Genomic DNA, 25,483 nt, shown 5'->3' with positions numbered 1-25,483 from the left:
ACTAATTAAGCTATGCTAAAATGATACTTTACTGATTCCAAGGAGTTTCAGTCAATATACCAGATTGCGCTTTTCCTTAACTTTCTGATTTGATCCAGATTAATTATTTTTTGCAAGCTGTTTTCATTACACCAATTTTATGAAAATAAAAGTTTCAACTTTTGATTATATCAAAAAGAATTTCTAATTCTGCATCTGCAATAGGATCTACAAAGTGAAAGAATGTTTTGATGTCCAGTAACAAAAAGCAAATTGCTGTAAAAAGTGGATAAAGATATATTGGTCTCAAAATTATGCGAGGAGTATGGCACTGGAGAGTCAATGGTATGTAACATATGAAACAAAAAAAGGAACTTTTTGATTTTTTTGGAGATTCCAACACCCCACTTGCAATGAATAATAGAAAAATTATTCGTTATGCTAAAAGTGACTATCATGACTGAATGGGTCAGGCAGCATTGCATATAGGGCATGGCATTGACGGGTCAAATGCTAATGGCTCAAGCTAAAATATTTCACTTAGAAATGAACTTAGATGCTGAGTGCTAATATCTGACAAGTTGGTTAACAAGATTTAAAAACTGCCATGGTATAAGGTAATTAAGAATTTCAGGTGTAAAAGTGTCAGCTGATACTGAAGCTACTGTACTATTTGCAGACGAATTCGTTGAACTCATTAAAAAGTTATCTCCAAAACAAATTTACAACCCTGATGAAAGTCATCCTTTCTGGCAATATGTACCACGAAATACCTCGGCAAACTCTATAGAAAAGACTTCAGCTTGTGTCAAAGATTCCAACTCAAGACTAACAATTTTAGCATACACAAATGCACAAATGTAAACTTCCTGTTATCCGAAAAAATACACGACCTCAAGCATTTAAAGGAGTAGAATTTCACATTATGTAACATGCAAATAAAAGAACACGGATCACACAAGTGTTAATAAATGATTGATTTGAAAATTATTTCATATTGGAGGCTCAGTAACATTTCAATACTGTTGGTTTACCTGATGACACAAAAATTGTCCTGATTGTAAACAACTGTTGGGCTCATACTTAAAGTTTTAGGGAAGTATAACGTATCCATATTATTCTTTTCTAAAAATTGTATGCCCATCATTCAGCATATGGATATCAGAATATTGTGCGTGCTGAAATGCAAATATAAAGTAGAATTTTTAAAATCCATGTTCAATTTTTTGAATAACGGCAAGACAATTTAAGAATGCTTGAAATATTTTAGCATAAAATCTGCTTTCTGGAGCATCACAAGATTGCAGGAGGATATGTCTCCAGATAGTTTAAAAAGTGCTAGGCATAATTTATAGCCAGCTAGCATTTTCATGGTGAGGATGATGAATATGGTAGCCTCGAATGTGAAGGTTTCTGGATTCGCAAAGCAAAGGTTAAATTTATCAATTAATGGTTTTTTTTAAAGAAACGTAGAGAAGCAGTAATAAATGTAGATGATATAACATTTAGTTTTATATAAGCAATAACATTTAAGAAAAGTTTTTCATTGTGATGACAATGCCCCAATTATCAATCAATTAACGGACAGTGAAATCTGTAGTATGGTTCTAGATAAAAAAAATACTGCTACTGACAGTGAAGAAAGTGACAAAGAGGTTACTGAAAATGAAAAAATTTTGATTAACAAGTTAATTGGAATTCTTGACACAGCGATTACAGGACTTGAACAATGAAACTTTGTAACTGAATAAGAAATTATGTCTGTCTACAGAATTAAATAGAAATTATTAGCACAAAAACAGCAACTTACACAATTTACATTGAAAAAAATGTTTAATAAAGTAAACAAATAAATATTAAGCTTTTTTGGTAAATTTTGTTACCCTTTATATCATAAATGCTTCATTATTTCATAAATAACGATTTCATATTTTAAATTTTAAAATTTCTGCATGCCATCTTACAAGTTTTAAACTGATGATCCCTTAGCCAGAAAAATCCCAAATCCGGAATCGCGAAGTCCTGAAGAATCCAGATCTTGGACTTTGTACTCTATGGCCATTATTCAAAAAATTTAACATGGGTTTTAAAAATATTACTTATATCTGCATTTCAGTATGCGCACTATTCGATATCCCTATGCTGAATGATGGACATACAATTTGGAGGAAAGAATAATAAGGGCACATTAATTATCTTTCACTAAAACTAAGTGAAGTAAGAGTCAAACAGTTGTCTGTAATCAGAAGAATTTTTGTGTCATCAGGTAAAACCAACTGAATTCAAATGTTGATGAACCTTGGGTATGAAATTAATTTCAAACCAATCATTCATTAATGCTTGTTTCATCCATGTTCTTTTATTTGTATGATATATAACAGGGAAGTCTTTACTCCTTCAAATACATGAGGTCGTGAAATATTTTCTGACTGCGGAAAGTTTACATGTGCGTGTTCCTGCAGTATTTGTACATGCTCAAATTATTAGTCTCGCTTTGGAATCTTCAACAGCAGTTGATTTGGTTTTCGCTTACATGCTTAGGACAAAGCCTCAAGAGCTATCTGCCTAAGGGGAGGGATGCCTTCGTGGAGGCCTTTCTAAGGGAAACTGGCTCGTATACACATTACAAGTGGGGAAAACCACAAAACGCCCATGCAGCCAGCCCATTCATGGTATTCGAACCTTGGACGAAACTACGAGTGTTCAACGAATTTACTACTTGGCCGCTGGCGACTTTACTACTTGGCCACTTGGCTGACAACAGTTGCAGCCTTTTCTGTAGAGGTTGCCAAGTTATAATGTGGTACAGATTGCCTGAAAAGACCAGTTTCATCAGCACTGTAAATTTGTTCTGGGTATAACTTTTCTCTATTAATGAGTTCAATGAATTCATCTGCAAATAGTTCTGCAGCTTCAGTACCAGCTGACACTTTTTCACCTGAAATTTTTAATTGTCTTTTACCATGGCAATTTTTAAACTTGGTTAACCAACCAGTTGAATATGTGCACTCAGTTTTTAAGTTAATTTCTTCACAAAATATTTTGGCTTGAGCCATTAGCACTGTATTTTGTCAATGGCGCGTTCTCGCTTCGATGCTGTCTGACCCATTCAATCATTACTTTGTAATTATCGTCACTTTTTGCATAACGAATAATTTTTATGCTATTCATTGCGAGTGGGGAGTCAGAATCACAAATGATTCCTTTTTCTGTTTGCTTATGTCACATACAGTTGACATTCCCGTGCCATACTCCTTGCATAATTTAAAATTTTTGACTTTTAATTTTTTAATTTTGACCTCTATCCATATTATACAGCAATTCCACTTTTTGTTTAATGGACATCATAACATGCTTTCGCTTTGCTGATCCTGTTCCAGCTCCAGAATTAGAAACTCTTTCCGACATAATTGAAAGTTCAAACTTTAGTTTTCATAAAACTACTGTAATAATAATAGCCTACAAAAAATAATAATCAGAAAGTTAAGAAAGAGTGCAATCTGCTATACTAACTGAAATTCCTTAGAATCAGTAAAGTATAATTTTAGCCTATCTTAACAGCATCTGCTATATATTATTGGCTGTGTATCTTGAGATTGGCATTAAAAAACAAGTTAGAGAAACAATTTTTTGGCCTATGAAGTAGCATTAATAAAATCTATTTTTAGCATACAGAAAGAAATTTTTGTTAAATTTTTCCTCGTCAATATTTCTTAGTACATTCAACTTCAATCTGAAATCATTGTTAAGGGCAATGTCAACATAGATGGCTACCATACTCTTTGTTATTCAATAACTAATAAAAAAATTGTTTAGGCATTGCTGCACGAATCATTACTCAAGTTGTCAAACAAGCTCTGCCGACGGTTCTGAGTTTACGTGAATAACAAATCATTTACTCTTCCTCAAATCTATCTTCAGCATACAGAAAGAAAATTTTGTTAAATTTTTCTTTGTCAATATTTCTTAGCGCATTTAACTTCAATCTGTAATTATTGCTATGGGCAATCAATGTCAACATAAAAGGCTACCATATGCTTTGTTATTCAATAACTAATAAATGAAATTGTTTAGGCATTGCTGCATGAATCATTACTCAAGTTATCTTGTGTTGATAAACATGTGGTAATGAAAGCAAAATATAATAAATAATTATTCATCAGGTTGGCATCAGGGATATAAAATATTAGGTGTAAAATCAAGGATGTTTCTATGTATAATGTTCTGGTTTGAGATGTATACCAAACAGATACACAGCTATACAGCCAAATTATTGATCACACAAATTTATGCTAAAATTATTGTTTCTTCAATAATGAGGTATTTTATCTTGTGACAAAGTGAAATTAAGAATAAGAACTGTCCATACGTTTTATTATTGGCAGGGATCAAATGTTCGTGCCTAAAGCATACAAAAAAAATTTTTTTTGAACGACTGCTGGTGGCTTTGAGGTCTGGATTTTAGATCATTCGAGATACTGGACATCTGGATCTCAGACTTTGTATTGTATTTTCATTTCAAAACTTTTGTCGCTCTAATGTTATAGATTTTAAAAACTAATTCCTCTTTTTATTTTTTATAATATATTTTAGATCAAATGTTTACTTATTGTTTTTTCGTATTGTTACGATATGTCCAGGTGCGGTAAGATAGTTTCTCCACAAAGCAGGTTTAGGGTTGCCATAAAATGGCAAGGCAAACCAAGGCAGGGTATTGTAAAGTATTGGGTTTTGTTCATGACTCTGATGCACAATTTGGAGCTGGTTCCCAGGAAATGGAAGTGAAAGAAGCATGTACCAATTGCTAAAAATACTGAGGTGAACTGTATGCATGCTGCGAATGAACTACAGAGTGGTGAACAAACTATTTCAAATCTTCCTGTGAATGAAAAGTCTGAAAGGACTGAACCTTTAGACTATGATATGCAAAACAGAAATGCATCTGAGAACTGCAGTGGAAAAGTATTTGACTCGGGTATAACTTAATGGAAAGACTGAGACTGCAATTTATTTTGAACTTTAATTTGTATAATTTAAAACTGTTATGTGCTTAATTTATGTATTTAAAACTGTTATGTGCTTAATTTATGTACATAATTTTATATAAATATTAATATAAGAAACAAATATTTACACCTTGTACATAGTGTAAATATTTGTTTCTTTAGTTATATTATTTGTTTGTTTTAGAACATTTTTGTTTGTATCAAATTTGGCTTTAGACCAAGGGTTGTACTGTCCGGGACGTGCTGTCTTTGGGAAGGAACAGCATTACGATATATCCAGGTGCGATAAGATAGCTTCCTCACAAAGCAGGTTTAGGGTTGCCATAAAATGGCAAGGGAAGACAGGGTTGCTATATTTGGTGACAAAATTGGCAATATGCCATAGACGGATGGAGAGCCTTCTGGAACGAATTCTTACCGGTTTAGCCCAGAATGGTCATGAATACAAACCAAAAGCTATATAAACCCTGCTGGTATGCGCAGAGTCGGTCAGTTAGTCCGTGCCAAGTCGATCGAGTTGACAGTTGATCAACGAGTGCCGAGTGAGTCATTGAGTGCACCGAAAGAGTCTCCTAGTATATCGTTGTTAGTGCATTGTCGAGAGAGTGTGTTGACCTCCAGGAATGAGTGAACAGAGGAGTTGGGAGCTGTACTCTAGTGTATTGTCAAGTGCATCGCGAGTTGTACCATGGAGAGTCTCAAGAGTACATGGAGTTCCAAGAACGACCGAGTAGAGTCGGGAGGTGGTGTTTTGCAGTGAAGCTGTCTTTACCGTTATTGCCTGATCGTGTGAAGGCTGTGTCACTCAGTTTCAGCGCGTTTATAGCAGACCTTCGATGACTGCGTAAATGTGATTTTGGAGCTGTCCTGAGAACACTGGCCAATACAGTGTGTTTTGATACTTCATCAAGTAGTGTCGTCGTTATTCACTCCAAATCTGCACGAACCCCACACGTACGTAACGCACCAAACGAAGAAAATAATGTAACAGTATGTTCTTCAAATTTGGTCCACTTAAAACTGGTCCAGTTGATGTTAGATTTTAAAGCTTTTTTTGCTTGTTATGATTATGATGCTATAATTTTAAAAACAAATTAACTCATCCTGTTTGGTTTCAGATTTTTCATTTGCTCTTATTTCTGAGTGTATTTAGATTACTTGTATTTACATTTTTTTTAAGACTTGTTCTACTCCAAATAATTTTAAAAAATATTTTTGACATTATAATTTTACAATTCTTTACACTGCTTACTTCGGGCTGTAGGGGTTAGACTAATAAAGATACGGATTACTTTGATTGTTTTTCTGAGATCATGTTAAGTAACAAATTTTAATTTGTTTGTCAGTTCAGAAACATGCTGATATGGCGATAGTTTAATGCCTGTGTTTAATGCCACAATACCCCAAACTTGTCAGAAGGAAAGCTGAAGACTTTAGCAAACCATAAAATTTATTTAAAATTAAAAGGTAAAAACAAAAAACAACATATATGATTAAGTTGACACCAAATGTTGCTCATAAACAAGCAGGAATACTGAAGTTCAAGTGCAAAATGAGTCTCTCAATCAAAAATTCAAGTCTTTATACTCACACCTACAACCAGAGCCCACAGGTACAGAGCAGCAGACATGGATAGTACAAGAAAATGTCAAAAATGCAAATACTCTTACACTGATTGAATTATTTCTTTCGTTGCACTAACCCCTAATGATACAGTGAAAGATGCAAGTTTCTTTTTTCATTTTTAGTTTTGGCACTTTCATGAAGTTTGCCACTTTGTTTTTGTTTTTCGGTTTTTGTATATGACCCACTCCAGATTGAATATGGGATGTATTTTAAACATATTATTTATTTTAATTTATTTTGCATTATGACCTCTACTTGCTGCTGCTTTCAGCATGAATCAGATTAGGTTTTGAACTACTTTTTACATTATATGTATACATACATATATAGGTAACAGAAAAATAATTTCACATGTCACATTTCATTTTTTTTGGAGGGGGGGCTGTGACAATACCTGAAAACCTTGCACTTAAAAGCTGCTTTGAACAGTCCAAAACTAAAATTGGAAAGGCTGTGTTCAATTAAAAACCAAATTCAATAATGTTCAGTTTTTATAACATCCATTTCATTGTCTTTTATGAAAAAATTTCATATTTGTTACAATTTTATAGCACAGCCTTTGAGAAAATATATGCGTGTTACAGTCATGTTTTACACTACGCGCAACCGAAATATCTTTGTTGCTAGTGCAAAATGCATGATTTACAGAAACTTTACATACCTTAATTTTAACACACGGAAATTCTGTAAAATATGAGTCTTGATAAATTTAGCCTCTTATTTTGAGGCAACATAATTCATAAACTAAAAAAATTTCCCATTTAATCACAACTCACAAGAAAAATACCCAATATTTTCTTCCCAGAAAATAAGCAAATGGAATGAGCAGGGTCAACAAACCCTTCACTACAGGATGCTTTATTAGAAATATATGGGCCAAACTTTGCAGAAGTAACATTGGTTAGTCTTAAAAATCAGCAAGACAATCAACTAAACATATGTTAGATGATGTCATGAGTATTTCACCAATCATTGGAGGAATAAGTTGGTTCTGTTTTACCATATCATTATTCTTCCTCCCTTTCTGTAAAACAGTAGTTTTCTTGGTACTTTCTGTAGCTTGCAGGTTTTTCAGGAATTTCTGTAGCAACTATATACAATCTGTAGCATTTGCAGTCTATGTGGCTATGCCATTTCTTAAAAGCACTTATTTAATTTCTCAAAAGAAAACTAGCAGCCTCCCCCTATTTTTGAAAATCCTTTGGTGGATAAATATTAGAATCATTTGACGAAGAAGAAAAATTTATAACAGCTATGTTTCTGTTTAGCTATTAATTTTTGTTCAGCTATGTTTTTGTTTCTGAAACTTATTATGGCAAAATTATCAAAGAAATGAACAATTTACTTTGCAAAAAAAAAAAAAAAAAAAAACTACCACCAAAAAAATTTACAACTGCCATTTTTATTTATCATAACTAGGGACTGCTTCACAGTTTTACCACTGCCAAATTAGCAACATTTGAAAAAACAGCATTTTGGGAATATTACCCCCCCCCAAAAAAAAAAGGATTAAAAAAATTACGAAACAAACTAGCTGGAATGCTACAGCAGTAGTTCCTGAATAGTGGGTCAGGATCAATTAAAAATTACAACATCCAATTTGTTACTTAATAAAGGAAAAAAAATTAGCTACTCAGTTACAATAAATTACCTAAATAAAATAATTATAAAATAACAATACCATAATTTTAATTTTTAACTAATGATTCATTACTGTAGAAGTATTTTAGGAAAAAATTCGGCTGAACCATAGAAAACTGGCTAAATTTCACTAGTAATTGTGAAAACGATTTTGGTGAATCATGAAAAGTTTGATAATTTGATTTTGTTTTGTTATATATTGTATAATATATACATAGTTATTAAGTTATTTAGCTATTTATACTTAATATGTGCAAAAAATTCAATTTATATGATATTTATACAGATTTTATGCATGAACAATACAGATTTAAATTAAATATTAGCATTAGATACACCCAGAAGTGCTACCAGCTTATTTTCTGATAAACTTTAATCCAAACTTGATGAAATAACATTAGCTAATTTAAATATCTTTCAAGATTCTATTTTAGGATAAAACAAATTTTTGTCTTGGGGTGAAATGATCTGTATCTTCCCCAACTATACTTTTCAATCATTAATATCTTTCATGTAATTTAATAAACGTTAGCAAAGGCATAAACTCGGCTTTCTGCAAGGTAAGCACATACAAAATTGTACTATATTAACTTTCTCATTATTCTATCACTCGTATTTAACAGGATATATTCCCATGATAACTGACAAGAAACTCATAAGAAAAACAATTATTATGCATAATAATTTCCATGCTTGTTGAAAATTCACAGAAAAGCATTTTTGAAATAAATGATTTTACAACATATTTTAATGCTTACACATGTGAGATGGATTGCACAGGACCAAATACTTGTTCAGGAGTCACTTCACAGAATGTCACACAATTCATCTACAAAGAAATATGTATTAAAAAAAGGTTCAGCCAAGTTTTGAAGAATACTAGAATATTGTTTTGATAATAGTTGGATATATTGGTTTGATTACTTGTTCAAGAATGTTTTGGAAAAGGATGCAAAAAAAGTTAATATTTTAAATGACCAATTTCATTAAGTTATGACAGTGTCATTCAATTTAAATATAATTTAGAAACTTAAGCAATATAAAGTGCTAAAACAAATTAATGTACTTTTATATAAGAAGCGTCAGACAAACAAAAAAGAATGTTACTATAAAATTACATTACAGTTTTTCTTTCTCTAAATGACACAAAACATAACATCTACTCAGAAGATTAATAAAACAAATATAACTCACTTCCCAATGACCGGTAGAACGAGCGTGATGAATCACATGCAATAAAGCTTGTACGTCATGATTTAAATTGCAATTCTGATCACGAAGAATACTGTTTTCTTCTTTAATAGAAGAAAATTCATGCTGCATGTTCTACCAGAAAAAAGGGGGAAAAAGGAGAATTGTAAATTTAATAACCAGAAATATTTTAAAAACTGAAAATATATAATATTCATTTTCAATATAAAATATTTTTAATAATACTATGATCACAAATTTTATAATATGTAAACAAATGTAACAGAATTATTTAAGAAAATAAAGTGAATTTTTTATAACATTTTAAAGAACAATAGTAAAAGCACACAAAAAGCAACAAGAGACATATGAGGACAACCAAAGTGATCAATCAATTTTGCCTAAACTGCACATTATTATAAAAACCATTTAATGTAATACATAAGACTACATAGCATGTCCATGAAATAAGCAAAAAAAGTTGAGGGGAGAGTTTTATGTACACATAATTTAGTCTGAAAGTTTGAAAGAGCTTATCCTAGCTCAGCAGTCACATACAAGTACATCAGACAAAGAGCATGGGATCTCAATCAGCAAGTAGTTAAATCTTATTATTTTGTCAAAAATTTACCTATCAAATATATTTTTAAGGAATAACATCATAAAATTCATTTCCTATAGCATACCTAATGAAAGGAAGTAGAAAAATTAGCTTTTAGCTTTCAGCATTCTTTTCCTTTCCACTTTATAATGTGTAGAAGTACAAAATGTTAGCAAAAATACAAAACTCTAATTTTTAATTGCTCAGAATCCAAAAATTGTCCTATGGTGTCAAAATTCTTTCTTTGAGGCATCAACAACTGATCAAACATTTCTTAACTAATGTTAAAATATGCAGAGACACAGTTGCAAACACAGATCAACAACACACAGATGTTTATGTTAACATAATGTATTTTTTAACTCTTTAAAGAAAAGAACATAAGCCATCATTTATTACTAATATACAATACTAAAAAAGCAATGTTTTCATGACAAATATATTTTTATTAACTGTAAATAATTTGTAAAAAAAAAATGAGAACAAAGTTTAAAAAAAAAGTTAATTTTTTAAATGCCTGAGTAACATTTTTCTAATTCCTCTAAAAATACAGCAGAACACAGAAGTAAGAATTACAAGCGCCATGATTTGGACTTCAAATCTTTTATGAAAATACCCATATGTTAATGCCAAGCCATCAGTTTCAGCAATCAGGTGAACATAAGAACAGCAGTCTCTCAATTTTATGCCTCTCATTTATATGTTGCATGACATTTATACATCAGTTTACAGAGGTCCTTTCTAAGGTAAACAAACTTTCACTTTTTTTGTTAGAGGAGCACAACTTAGCTCTATGAAAACCCAACTGAATAAATAGTTATCGATTATCCATCCAAATAATTCTGTGCTAAATAGACCAAAGATGACAAAATATTGAGCTCGACTAAAACAGATAATTATAACAATCAGTTAAATATTAATACAGAAACTTCACAACCAAAGAGGGATAATTTTAAATACAGGTGCAAAACAAAAATATTCATTTGTATGATTCTATGCAGTGGAAATGGAAGAATGAAATTCACAAATTATGTACAGTGAAAAAAGTGATAATGTATTGAAAAGCTTAACATGGAATAAATTAATGCTTGGGGAAAACTAAAAAAGCTTCCAAAGAAAAAAGTTTATATAGTGGCATAATAAATAATATTTAAATGGCTTAAATATTGATTCCAAAAGCAACAACAAAGCAAGACCGGTAATGAAAAGACCCTCTTAGAAATAACACTAAAGGCATGTTAGGTCCATCATTTTCAGAATGCTCCACATTTGCCATGAGAACTATTGCAGGTCATACAGAAGAAATTTACAATGCTGCTCTAACAAACGAACTATTTGCCCTGTTTAAGTATCTTGGAAATTTTCAGTGAAAATTCTACCATTAATAGATGTGGTTAAATCTATGCTCTGTAAGTAATTTTCCATAATCTCATTATTTTTAGATTGCAAACATGTTGTATTTTGGTGAATCATTTAGCTTTGTATTATCTGTTGTATGTATTGTGATCTCGTTCCTTGTTGTAAATATTCCCTCATTATGTGCATTCAAGATTTCTCATATATTCTTAAAATGCTGTGTGTATCAGTACTCTTCATCAGCTTTCTTAAACTTTTGCACACTCAAGAATATACTGTTTTTTGGGAGGGGAGCATTTTTAGCAAGGGCACAGAAAATTCTTCTGTTTAAACTTCATGAACTCTATGCAAATATATCCTAATTACTAACAACTATTTTGTGGCGACGCATTTGCAGGTACTTATATTCAATAGAGACAGGTCATTCAAAAGCAAGTACCTCTGATTGCAACATTCGAAGAACTCTCATTTAAAACTTCTTTGTAGAAGCACAGAAAAAGGCCACTTTAACACACCCTGAAGCTGACAGTAAGTGATAGTAAATGCAATTAAGTAATAATATAAGCATAAATGGGCACAGTATTAAGTATATGAATAACATGTATGATAGATTATAAAATACTTAAATTTAAAATACTGAACAAAAACCTAAATACTAAGATGGAAGTCCAAGTTTGAAAAACAAACATACTGCAAAAGTGAACTTCATTCGAAGAAGTGGAGCAGGATACATGATGGGAAGTTCAAATAAGTTTTAAAGAATTCAAGCATACGAATGAAAATGTACATACAGTGTAACTAAGAGATGTTCAAGAAACATATTCTTTGTTTCTTTACTTCTGAGTGGTGATGAAGAGGGAGCCAACAATAAAGATTTAATAAAAGATCCTCAATGCATCTAAACAATGTATTAAATTCAGAAACTCTCCATTACTACATTCAACTTAGTGATGTATCTAATGCTGCACATTTCTGTTTTAATAAAACTAAAGACGGTTGTTTCATTGAAAGACAAAAGTAGAAATAATCTTCAGTTTTGCACTTCTAACCCAATTAAAGTAAAACGTTTTAGTTATTTAAGCTTTTAAACATATTAAACATCATTACAAAATCTAATCATTGATATTATTCTTACTTTGCATTTTATTCTCATATTATTATTAATTTCTACTTAATTCTGGTTCTTACACTAACTTTAATTCTGCATCTCATTTATGCACAGCTTCCGATTGATCCCTTATGTTGATATACGGTTATTAAAATTTATCGTAATACAACAGAGTTCAGATTAAATGACACCTATCTTAAAAAATTCCTTTCCATTTTTCCAATAAATTTTATGCAATAAATCTTGATTTAATAGCATACTTGCCAACCTACGACACTCAGAAATCATATTTTTCTCAAAGACAAAAGGACTTTTTTTAAATAATAAAAATATATATTTTTTACAAATGAATCAACTTTAAATAGTTACTAATTAATATCTCAAAGTTAAGTAACTAATTCTTTAATGGAAACAATACAAAAATATTTCTAAAAAAACACTTTTATGACTTGTATCTTTTAACAAAAAAGTAATACAGTACGAAGTCCATAACCTGGACTCGTCGGGACTTCAGCGATTCCGAATTAAGGGTTTTTCCGGATTATAGATCATCAATTTAAATCTGGTAAAATGGCATGCAGAAATTATACAATTAAAAATATTAAACCATAATTTATGAAATAAAGAGTAATTATTATCTAAAGAGTATCAAAATTTACAAAAAAAAAGGCTTAATATTTATCTGTTTACGTTATTAAACATTTCATTTAAGTTGCTTCGTTTTTTGTGCTAATACTTTCTCTTTAATTCTATAAACAGACATAATTTCTTGTTCAGTTACAAAGTTCCACTGTTCAAGTCCTGTAGTTGCTGTGTCGAGAATACCGACAAACTTGTCAATCGAAATTTTTTCATTTTCAATAACCTCTCTGTCACTTTCTTTATTACTGGAAGTGGTATTTTCTGGATCTAGAACCATACTACAGATTTCACCGTCTGTTAATTGATTGATGATTTGAACATTATCGTTGCAATGAAAAACTTCTGTTATATCATCTTCATTTATTATTGCTTCTCCACATTTCTTTACAAACTCCAATAACTGGAAAATTTCACCTTTAGTTTGCGATGTCCGAAAACCTTCAAATTTGCAGCTATCATCTTCATCGTCCTCACCATAAAATATGGTAGCTGGCCATAAATTATGCCAAGCATTTTTTAACATATCTGGAGACACATCCTCCCAACGCGCATGCGTAAATGCATTACGCACATGCACAAAGCATGCAAAAGAAAAAAGTTTGTGGCTTTGAGGTTCAGATTATAGATCATTATGGATAATGGACGTTCGGATAACGGACTTTGTACTGTATTTAAATCAGAAATCACAAATGCTAAAACACTGGCAGATTTGGGTTTCATTAAAAAAGAAACTTCATAATTTTGTTCGTAGCAATCACCACATAGGCCTGCTCTTGCTAATTAAAGGTTTTCTAATGTGTCATTACTAATGTTAGATCTAAATTCAGTCCTTGTTTTCGCAAAAATACTGAAAATACTCTCACACTCTGCATTACTATGGTAAATTGTCAGAAAGGCCAACTTTATTCTAGACAGTTCACTATACTTTAAAATTCCATTAGCGCCTTTCAGTTTTCCGATTAAACTCAACTGGGTGCCAATCCTAGATGGTTTTATAACTTTATCCAAATTTTCTAATTGTAATCTGCAAAATTGTGACTGAAATTTATCAGTTGCAACATCAAAATCATCTTTCATAACTAAAGTAAAACTAATATTTTTAAAAAGTATCATATCTATTGGAAGACATTTTTCTAAATAAAGCTGCAGCATTATTCAATGCAGTAGCAGTTTGTGCTCCAGTAAAAAGGCAGAGAACAGGCATTCTGTATTAAAAGCATTTTGGTATTTTGTTTAAACCAAAAGAATTCCTTTTTTTTTTTTTTTTTTTTTTTTTTTTCCAATAGAACTCAAGTTGTGTTTTTGTGCAAGTACATGTTTGAGAACATCAGCCCTTTACTGTGAGAAATTGAAAAATTGCAAAGATAAACGGTACATATCATAAATGTATTACATTTCTTTGAAGAAAAATAATAAAAAGACAGTCATCTATCTGTGTGCGATTTTTGAAAAGTACATGAGTATTTTACTTTTTTCGCAAACATAACTAAGAACAAAAGATCATAATTTCTTAAACTAGCACTAACACCACTCAGAAACAAGATGAACGAAATAACAGCCTTGATTCTGCTTTGTGCTCATTGGCTAATGTAGGCCAGATGACACGCAGTAGCACTCGATGCTGAATGGAGAAGTGGTACATGACGTTTTCGAACACATGTGGTCTGACTCACAAAGCAAAAGCGCGCCATAATTTCTCACTGACAAAACGACTTTGGTTTTCTTTTATATTTAATCTAGAGAAAAACTAGGTGACATACCAAATCTGTTTTTGGTGCAAATAACGAACTATTAAGCCAAGATACAAAATAATCATGAGAAATTTTAAGAATAAGAAAAAATCAGGAGAAATATGTCGCAAACCAGGTTAGCAGAAGAACAGTCAGAAATCAGGAGTCTCCCCCCCCCCTAAATTGGAAGAGTTAGCAACTCTGAAAATTTCCAACATTTTCTATTTTTAAATTTCCAAAAAAGTCTGTTCTCTGAAAAAAAATGAGCCATTTTCACATTACATTACAAGTTCTCTTCACCTTAATGGGAATTATCCTATATTTTCAAACACCAGAACAGAAATTTCTTTTTCGCCCACCAAACTCGTACAAGTTAATGACAACCTCTGGAAATATGAGTAATTCGATGATTTAACAAAATTAATGAGATGAATACTGAATAATTTGAACACAAACTATGGCGTTAAGCTCAATAAGTTGTGAAAAACTTATGGAAAGTGGCACCTGAAACTGCTACTGATTGCTTAAAAAAGCAAATCATTTATTATAACATGCAGTTTGGTGCAATCACAGAGAAATACAAAGATGCTGTTAATGATGGCCGAAATTCCTCTGAGGATTTATCAATTTTCATATTATATACTTACTGATAATGATTGACTAATTCCATGGCACAGTGTAATAATTAAGCAAACTGTATATCTTGTATTTACAGGAAATATATTTAAAAAAATCACAGTTGCATGGCTGGTCGTTTTTGATCCACCACAAAAAAATTCTTAATAATATGTAAGAGACCACAAAAAATTCTTAATAATGTGTAAAAACGGAAGCTAGTCAAAAACTCATAAAAGAAATTTTGAGATAATGAACCTTTGATAAAATATACTCAAATTTCAGATTCCTTTTATACGCAATAATTTATTGCACAAAAACTTTAAAAAAAAATCGGTCATACTTTGCACACAACACAATTTTCATTAATTTACCAAGATCACTTTTCATTAATTTACTATTCACTGAGGTAAGCATGTAAATTTTGAATTGCACTTCCTATTTCTATGCACATTTATTTTCATGTCACCCATTTTAATAAATTAAGCAATCTCAATGTTAAATCTAGATTCAATTGTACATATTCATTTGAAATTGAAATACTGTTTTCTCGCATATTTCACAAATCAGCAAAAATTACTTGAGAAATCAGAATTTAGTCTTGCCTCGTCAGGATGAAAAGAAAGTGTGAAACCTTACATTACTAATGCAACCTAAACTCTGCCCAATTAAGCTTTTGCAAATACACTGGTTTTAAGATGCCTTACAATTATGCAAATTTCTGGCAAAATCAACAAAGCTAAAGTTGAGAGTCCTCCTAGCCAAAAATTCCATGCCCTTTGGTAGCTAAATACAGATAAACGATTTTATAATCTTATTACTTACTGTATTACTTACAGATGATTGACTGCGCAAATCAAATTGCATGGATTGAGTTCAGGGAGTACAGTGGCTAATTAAATTCTCCAACTAGCCGGCTCATCAGTGATCAAATGAATAACCCACTGAGCAATAGTGGTTTGAGCTAGCTTCAGCCTCTAGCAAAGACATACTGTATGGGATTTTCATGGCTTTCTTCATATACTATGAATTCAAGTCAGTTTATAAGCTTTCCAGGAAGGCAATTCATCTTCAGACAGATAGCCGTTAAACATAATTAAAATCCAACCTTTACCAGCAGTTTTACACTTGAGGTTAATATCTAAGTTTGGAAAATACGAGGGCTATCCAGAAAGTAGATTACGTTTTGGAATAAAAAAATAAACAAAGTATAGGAAACAAATTTTATTATATACAGATGAAAGCCACACTCAAATACTACTTTTCTACATAGTCACCATACAAATTAAGGCATTTATCGTAGCGATGTACGAGCTTGGAAATTCCTTCGTCGAAAAATTCGGCCGCCTGCGCCTTCAACCACTTCGTTACCTCTTCTTGCCTTCCATCTTGCACAAAACTTGTGGTAACCAAGCTTTTCGCTGATGATTTCGTGCAACAAACTTCGCGAAATTTGTGGAAAACTCAAAGAAAGTTCCGTTATTGTGAAATTTCGATTTTCACGGACTTTAGCATCGACTTTTTCGAGAAGTTCGGCGGTCACTATGCTGGGTCTCCCACTTCGATCTTCGTCGTGAACATTGGTTCGGCCATTTTGAAATCTTATGACCCACTGACGCACTCCACCTTCAGTGATAATGTTGTCCCCATACACTTCACGAAGCTGCCGATAGATTTCTATCGGTTTACAGTTTTTTGCAGTCAGAAACCTTATTACTGAGCGCACCTCGCAGCTCGCGGGATTTTCAATTAACGCAGACATTTCAAACCGTCACAGTATCTGAACGGAGCACAGCACGAACCTCTCACTAGCACGGCTAGATGCAGACTGAGCTGCGCAACGCTCTGACCCCAAGATGGCCGCGCTAGCCCCGCCCCTAGCGGACACAGACGGAAACGTAATCTACTTCCTGGATGGCCCTCGTATTTGTTTAACCCCTTCGCGGCGGGTAGCGCAAACGTGCGCTTATCGCGGAGGCCAGCAGTGTCTTACGTCACCATCTGTCCAGGGCCGGAGGCTTTTTTGCTATTAAGCCTAAATCCATGAAATTTCCGAAGTATCAATACATTGTTTAATAATGCTCTATAGAGTATTTAAACGGCTTATGCTTTATAGATATTTTTATATATACTTTAATTACCTTATTTCTTGTTTAAATGCATATTTTACACATTTTATTTTCATTACTCACCATTTTATGACTTTTAACATTATACATCTGAAAACTAAATATATTACTTAAAATTCTCTTTTCGTATGAAAAATTTGGAAACAGTGATCTACACACAGTCATATGTTACATTCCTTGCACTCGTAATAACTCATTTGCCGTTTTGGAGGATTTTTCCAGGAATGTGAACAAACAAAGCATCGTCATCTCATTTTCTTATCAGTCTCTTCTGAAAAAAGTTTTGGAAAATGTCTTTCAGTTAATCTGAGCGGAATTAATGATTCTGCTGATCTTAGTGTGATTGCAACTGTAAAAACAGAAAGAATTCACGTCTAACTAGATCTAATTATTTTCTAAAACAGAAAGAATTCAGTCTAACAAATTTTCTATTAAAAAATATTTATTCGGTCTGTTTCTATTAAAAACAGAAAGAATTCACGTCTAACAAGATCTAATTTAAACTGAAATACCCAACGCTTTAGTGAAAATAGAAGTTCTCTACTTACAATAAACAACTACCACGTGTGAATTTAAAGAGACGTCATAAATCACGCCATTCGGAAACATTTATTTCCCCTTTTGTTTATATAATCAAAAACACGTGTATGTGAGTCATGCTTCTCTCATTTCGAGTAGAAGGTCTAATGTACATGTATCTGAAACCATATGGACATATAGTGTCATCTTGTGGCAGAAATTATAGTTTTTAAAACGTTCTAGGACACTGTGGCACAAATACGTGACAGTCGGGACTGAACGGGAAAATGCTCTGGCACGCCTGCGTGTCGGCCGGGAAGTGAGTGTGTTCGTTGCTGGCACGCAGACTTGACAGTTGGCACGAAGGGGTTAAAAGTTGAAAGAAATCATATGTTCTGTGCAGTTTTACTTAACTTTGAATGATCCAAAACATTTTCATTGTGTTGAGTTCCATGGTAGTACACTCTTTACAAAGCATATAAATGCAAAGCTTCTGTACCAAAATCTTCACAGATATGCACTGGCATTTGTGCCAAAGATTAATAACAGTGAGAAATTTCTTAACAGAGAAATCACACTAAACATTCACTCCTTTAAAATGCATATGAACTTATTACTCAAGGGCTTTATAAATTCTTAAAGCTTTCCTTACTCAAATTAATAGTCTGGCCAAAATGACTTTGATTGTCACAATAATTACTAAGTCCGTGCAATCAGTAATCAATAAGCAGTCAATTCAGAAATACCTACCAAGAAGGCAAATTTTTTGGGCTGACATTCATGGGCTGCTGTGCCTGCAACTGTTTCTGTCTTACTCTCCACATACTGATGGCCAGTTTAACCTGCATGAATATCAACTGCTTGTGCTATGAATTATTTGTACTTTCCTTAGAGCTACTAATGATGTTGCAGAAATTGATATTTAGGAGGGTTACCAGATACCCTCTAACCATGTTTGCTTAGTGAATTTAGAGCCTTCTTCCTAACAGACAGTAATTTCACATAAAAAAATTTTGCTCTTCTACAATTAATCTGTCAAGCATCATCTTATTGTAATTTAAAATCAGAACTCTATATCCATCTGATAAAGGAATTTTAGGAAATAAACTTTACCAGCAAAATCCAGATAGAAGAGAGGAAGAAAGAAATTCACTGGACACAGAAAATTCAATGACTCTATTCAAAGGATTTTCCTTTGTTTACAAAGGACAAAACAGAGGTGACTTTTTGCTACCACGGGTAGTCAGCTGCTACCTAATCATAACCATCATTCTATCTTCTGCTTCAAAGGAAAATGATGCTCAAAATTTATTGTAAAAGTTCATTTTTTGTTTAGATACACTGTACATATAATGAAATACATAATTCAAGGATTAAAAACTACACAGAAAACTATGACTGAATAATGAACATTTATATGCAAAATTTAACATAAAATGTATTTGGCAAATACATAAAATGTTTTAGTATGATTAATATTTTTATATACAAGGAACTGTTAATTCATCAAAGATGCTGTCAGTTCTCTTTAACATATTCTCTTACACGTATTCTCTTAAAGTTATAAGTTTACTAAATTTAATGTATTTGAATTATTTGTGTTTTCCTTAGAATTCTATTACTGCTAAATATCTATGCTATAAAATGCTATTTGAACTGCTAAATATCTATGCTATAAAATGCTAATGAACCTTTTAGATAAATGTGTACATCTGAAAAAGAAAGTAATAACAGCAAATTTGAAAATTTTGTTTTTTGCTGCATGTGTTTAATAGCTTCTTTCCATTTGTAGAACATGCTTTTCCTTCTGCTAAATGCTAATTTTAGCTGTACATAAATACGCATCATTAAATTTTATTTAATTAAAATCTTGAACTAACATTTTAGAGGTAACCATTTCATAGAATTAATTTTGAATGATATAAATGATGGAAAGTTTATCAATGATTATGCATACTCTATGCAAATAATTCAGGAAACATGATATCCAGGGAAAGGTGGAAATGATATAAATGATGGAAAGTTTATCAACAATTATGCATACTCTATGCAAATAATTCAGGAAACATGATATCCAGGAAAAGGTGGGAGAACAGCTTAGTGTCAGATTTGAAGCATTAAAAATAAAGTATAAAAAGTTTACGACTACAAAATTCTTTAAATTGCTTCTAACCAGACGAAATTCTTTAAATAAAAATGTATCAGAAAATACAGTGAATGAAGAGACTAAGAATTACACTAAGTCCAAATAAAGATTTCTTAGTATTAAAGAAGCAGTTTTTGCTAAAACAAGAAACTTAAATACTGAAACTGAGTCTCAGGCAGGGTTTTAAACTCAGATAAAATTACCTAAAACAGAATTAACAAAATCTGATTGATATTTAAAAAGCTAAATTGTTTCTGACAATAGTTTGTTAAAATTCATAATGATAATTCCATATCCAGTGAAGATAAATTTGAATATTTAAGAATATAAAATATGGGACTCCAGCACATAATTGAAGATATCCTACCATCAGGGGAAAATTATAAGAAAGCTATAGAACTTCTAAACCTGAGATAGGAGAAACATGATTTTTATTACAAGTCTATTTTCACGAGTTGCTACCTCTTGTTCAACTAAAAGAGAAGTATATTACAATTTCATATATGTTATAACAAATTGAAATCACAACTGTATGAATCCTTAGATGTAACTAAAAAAAGGTATGGAACCATACTTTCTCATGGCTTCAACTCAAGAAAATTTTCAAATTCTGGAGGAAATATAAGGTAAATAAAAAAAGCTTCAACTGAAGTCCTAGTCACTGTTCATGAAAGTTAATACCATTTTTGAAAACAGAAATAAAAAGAAAGGTGCAATTAAGAAAAACTTTCATTGCAACTCACAGACATTGCATGGGCTGTTACATAAATATAAGATATGCATTACATCAAGAGCCACAGTATTATATTTAAGAAGTCATATTCTCCTCAGGCTTATGCAATTACTACTGACTCTTCTTTAGAAAGAAAGGCAGCTTGTCATAAAAAAAGTGTGAGTTTCTGCTTTCTAAAGTGCACAATTCCAAATGCAAAGCCATTTATGACATGTGTGATATGTATAGGAAAATATTATCTGATATTAGGCAAAATACTGTTTAAAAAAGAAAATGTTTCAAGGGAGAACACCTACAGCACGTTGACATAGTCCTAGAAATAGATTATTCATTTACAAACTTGACTTGTTAATGTAGAGTTAAGTGATCCCTGATTATAAAGAAATTAATATTAAGGACTGTGCAAAAGTATGGAAGCTGAAACCTATGGGATGTAGTACAAAAAACTGTATGGAAATAACAAGATTGCATTTGCATTACACTGAGCTTGCGAACTTTTACTGAAAAGTTTGGACTCAATTGTTAATGCACATTTAAATATACTTGATCAAAATTACATTTGTGGTTATGTTTCCTAACTTAAAGATGCTGTACTTAAGTTTAAGACACAAGGAAAACTTTGTAAACAATTTTCAAACACAACTGATACTCTTGCTGATATGAAGATGATATTAGGAATTGATGTAAGGTCTCAAAATATTACAGCTGATTTTTTTCAAAATAAATGAATATCTGACAGCTTCAAAAACTGTATGGTCACTAGTTGGGATGTTAAGGAGTGATAAAGCATCTTCTCAAATTTGTTCTTAAGGCATTTTCAAGTTCTGAGAACTTAGAATGCAGAAGAATCAAAGTACCTGAAAAACTATACAAAATGACACACAATGCAAACTTTGTGAATTCTTTGAACAAACCAAAGATAACACAAGTTAATATATTATAAAATTACCTAGTATCAAAGTTGTACAACTGCAGGGAGGCAACAAATAGAGCACTGTACACTACAACCTGAAAATGAAATCAACTTCATAAACGTGAAGCCCATGACTTAGATCATATTTTAATCTGTGACTTAATCATATGAGATTAGTAGAGATGGTGCATAAATGAATTAGTTGAAGCTGGACAGCAAACTTCTTAAGCATTTTATTCATCCCATCCAGCTGTACTGAATGAAAATAGCACACCTGTAAGATCAGTATTTCATGTGTCAGCCATAGGCAAAATTAAACATTTTTAAAATGAATTCTCAGAAAAAAAAGCCTAACTTAATTGAAAAAATATCCCTCATTCTATTCAATGTCAGGTAATATCACTTTGGATTACCTATTGACAGTGAGAAAGCCTCTTTACAGACAGGTATCGATGAAGCTGATCCTTATTAAGATTTCGGTGGTGGCAAAAGGATAGAATAAATATTTTCCATCCTTATACAACCATTTTCTGAAGTGGCCACTTTCTTGTTGGATGTATATATAATTTGTTACAGAATGCTTCAGACCATCTTGTAAAATAGGCTTAAAAATTTCTCAAATCTTTTTATGTGAGTCACTGTTTGGCATATATGCATAATGTAAACTAATGGAAAACATTTATCTCCAGATAAAAAGGTAATTAATGCCTTTAGTTGAATTTAATTTTAGAGGATGGCTTAGTAATTCACCACACAAAAGTGCAGAAATTATTTTTGAAGGTAAACTACAATACTAATACTGCTGTACAATGATATTATTGAATTAATGAAATAGGATGCAGTATACCTCTGATGAATTGTTTTGGCAAAAATATCGCTTTTACTTGCGACTTAAATTATTTTTGATTCTATTGGTTTTACTACCTCTCCCAATAACTATGCTTGCTAGATTATTACAACAAAAAACATGACCTCTGCAATTAGGTTGGGATGAAATTTTATGTTACTAGTCAGGTTGTATATTTCTTTTTTTTTCTTTTCCATTTGTTTAAGAACAAAATATTCAGTAAACCTTTTAACCAGATTTCTGAATTACAGAAAGTTAAAAAAGAGAAACTGAAGAGCAATTTTTGTGCAAAGAACATTGAACAAGAATTGATAGCAATTCATCTGGTTAATGTATTTTCAAGTCATATGCTAAAATTGTTAAAAGAAGTTGCATGGATATTTCATTAAAAAGAAAATTCCAGGTAATTTAAGACTTCATACATCACAGTAAAAGAAATATCAAAAAACAAAACATTAATCTTCTGATGCAGTCAATATACACAGTTTTCTTTTTATCAGAAAGAACAGTACAAATAGTATGAAGCCTCTTCAAGTCTATAAAGATGATCGAGGAAAAAAATTTTTTTAAATGAAATCAGGACCAATAGCTAAAAAGGATACTAAAGAATATACATATCCAATTCTTCCTGAACATCCTTTAATTGAAAGTAAGATAAAATAAAAACACTTGTTCTAAGCATGCTGGACAATTTTAGATTATCATTTTCAGGAGAGGTTTATATCTTAGAACAAAAGAACACCCCAAAGCTGAACTAGAGAAAGATCTCATATACACACAGGTTGAGAGACTAATGTAAGAAGGAGAAAGCCTGGATTTTAAAAATGTTTTTGAAAATCTGATCATATGAAAACTGAAATCTTTGATTATGTTTCGGGTTTATAAAGCTCTTTTTTTAAAAACAGAATGTTAGACAATACTATTTTGAGCTTGAGATTATACTATATACATGGCAGTGAAAACAATAAAAGCATATTTGAAAATTTCGCTTTTAGATTCATGTGTGCGTTTGGTATTCATCATTTTTAGACATGATTTTTTTCCCGCTAAATGTCAATTTTATCTATCAGCAAATGCTATAGTATAATTTTATTTGATAAGTGCCTTAAGATGAGTTACTATTTTAGTCTGCACTTAACAATTTGATACATAGTAATTAGGCAGAATGAATAATTCTGAATCACAGCATGTTATATTTTTAGTTATAGAATCTAAATTTGCAACTTTTGTTTGTACACCCACATAAAGAATTTCTCTATAACACCTTAGTTCAATAATGCAAACTTCACTGCAGAGTATTCATTCAGAAAGGCTTTCCGAGAATGCTTTTACATTACATTGAGTGAAACATTAAAGATAAAATTGCACTAATATTTAAACTACCATTAAATGCATTTCACAGCTTGTTATTTAATTTATAAATAATAATTTACTAAATGTTGCAATCAGTTTTTATTATGATTACTGATTATTTTAGACTGTCTTTATAATATCTTATAGATTTACATACAAATACTTAATGAATTTAATTTAAATACACACTTATCAATAATAACATTATACATTATCATACAGAATAACTTATACTTAAAACATATCACTGAGAGTCATATTTACATTGAAAAGTGATTCGATATATAAACGTTCTTCAACAAGTCTTCTCATTTCCTTTTCACATTCGTGGACATTGATAACTGCTTCCTGAAAAATGAAGGAGTAAACTTCAGAAAAGTTATTACAATGTCTGAGGCCTTAGCCCATTTGTATCAATGCAACAGAAAAAGTCATTTAAAAAAAAACAATTGTGGAAGTTAAGCTTTCACACTGAAACTATACCTGTATCATGTTACAATGCCTAATTTACAAGAATATATCTAAGTATTTCCTTAATGGTTTCTTATTTGTAAATAGTACACAGTGTTGTACAAAAATGTTATTGCATACGTTCTCATACCTCTGTAACTGTAATTTTGCATAGAACTCTTAGGTTTTGATTTTGAACTATAACTGCACAGAATTTTGTAAAACGATGTAAAATATGCTTGCAACTTTAATTGCTTCATTAAATGTTTCAAAATATTAATTACTAAAGGTAATTACTATGGTGAAGTATCTTTTTCTAAATGGCTAAAATCTCAAGATTCATCCAAATTCACAATTAATATTAATATCATAATGAATATTAATAAATATTAATATATTTTCTATTTGGCTAAAATCTCAAGATTCATCCAAATTAACAAACAATTTACAAATCCAGTTACTGAAAACAGAAGTAAGAAAGCTTAAGGTCTCCATTCCTTGATTGAACATTTTCTTGAAAATATGACACCCTCCTGCTCGGATGTTGTAATATTAGTTTGCTATTACTGAAAAATCTAATGTGTTCATCAAATATATTGATTAAGTATTGTATATTTTGAAACATTTTGGTCAGTAAAGAATGAATGAAGAAATTATTTCTAAACTGAAATGCAGTACAGCCAGATTAGCAGTTATTAAAATTCTTAATAGGATAGAGTCTGATCTTTTCGAAGATAAAATTAATTTAAATGAATTTAAAGAAAATTCAGAACTGCTGAACTGAAAGGTTAATATCTGAAAGTCTGTTGACAGTGAAATAGAAGAGGTTTTAAAACTGTAAAAAACAGAAACTTAGAAAATGTGGATGAATATCTAGATAAGATAATTTTATGCAAAA

The 25,483-nt window shown here is 31.4% G+C and overlaps 1 protein-coding gene across 4 annotated transcripts in view; it reads right to left on the bottom strand.

The window, feature by feature from the left end:
* The window catches only part of LOC118192737 (uncharacterized), a 146,955-nt gene that overhangs the window by 83,606 nt on the left and 37,866 nt on the right, over positions 1-25,483 (bottom strand). For all 4 annotated transcript variants that reach the window (XM_035363745.2, XM_035363748.2, XM_035363744.2 and 1 more), the window contains 3 exons: positions 24,400-24,483; positions 9,447-9,578; positions 9,011-9,081 (listed from right to left, as the gene is read on the bottom strand). In XM_035363745.2, coding sequence (XP_035219636.1) covers positions 9,011-9,081; positions 9,447-9,578; positions 24,400-24,483 — 287 coding nt within the window. The remainder of the gene's footprint in view (positions 1-9,010; positions 9,082-9,446; positions 9,579-24,399; positions 24,484-25,483) is intronic.

Source organism: Stegodyphus dumicola, chromosome X2 (assembly GCF_044657685.1).
Source record: "Stegodyphus dumicola isolate Sdum_Otavi_A_Nest chromosome X2, ASM4465768v1".
Classification (NCBI taxonomy): Eukaryota; Metazoa; Arthropoda; class Arachnida; order Araneae; family Eresidae; genus Stegodyphus; species Stegodyphus dumicola.
The sequence above is the reverse complement of the archived record's forward strand: the minus strand, read 5'-3'. Positions and strand labels throughout refer to the sequence as shown.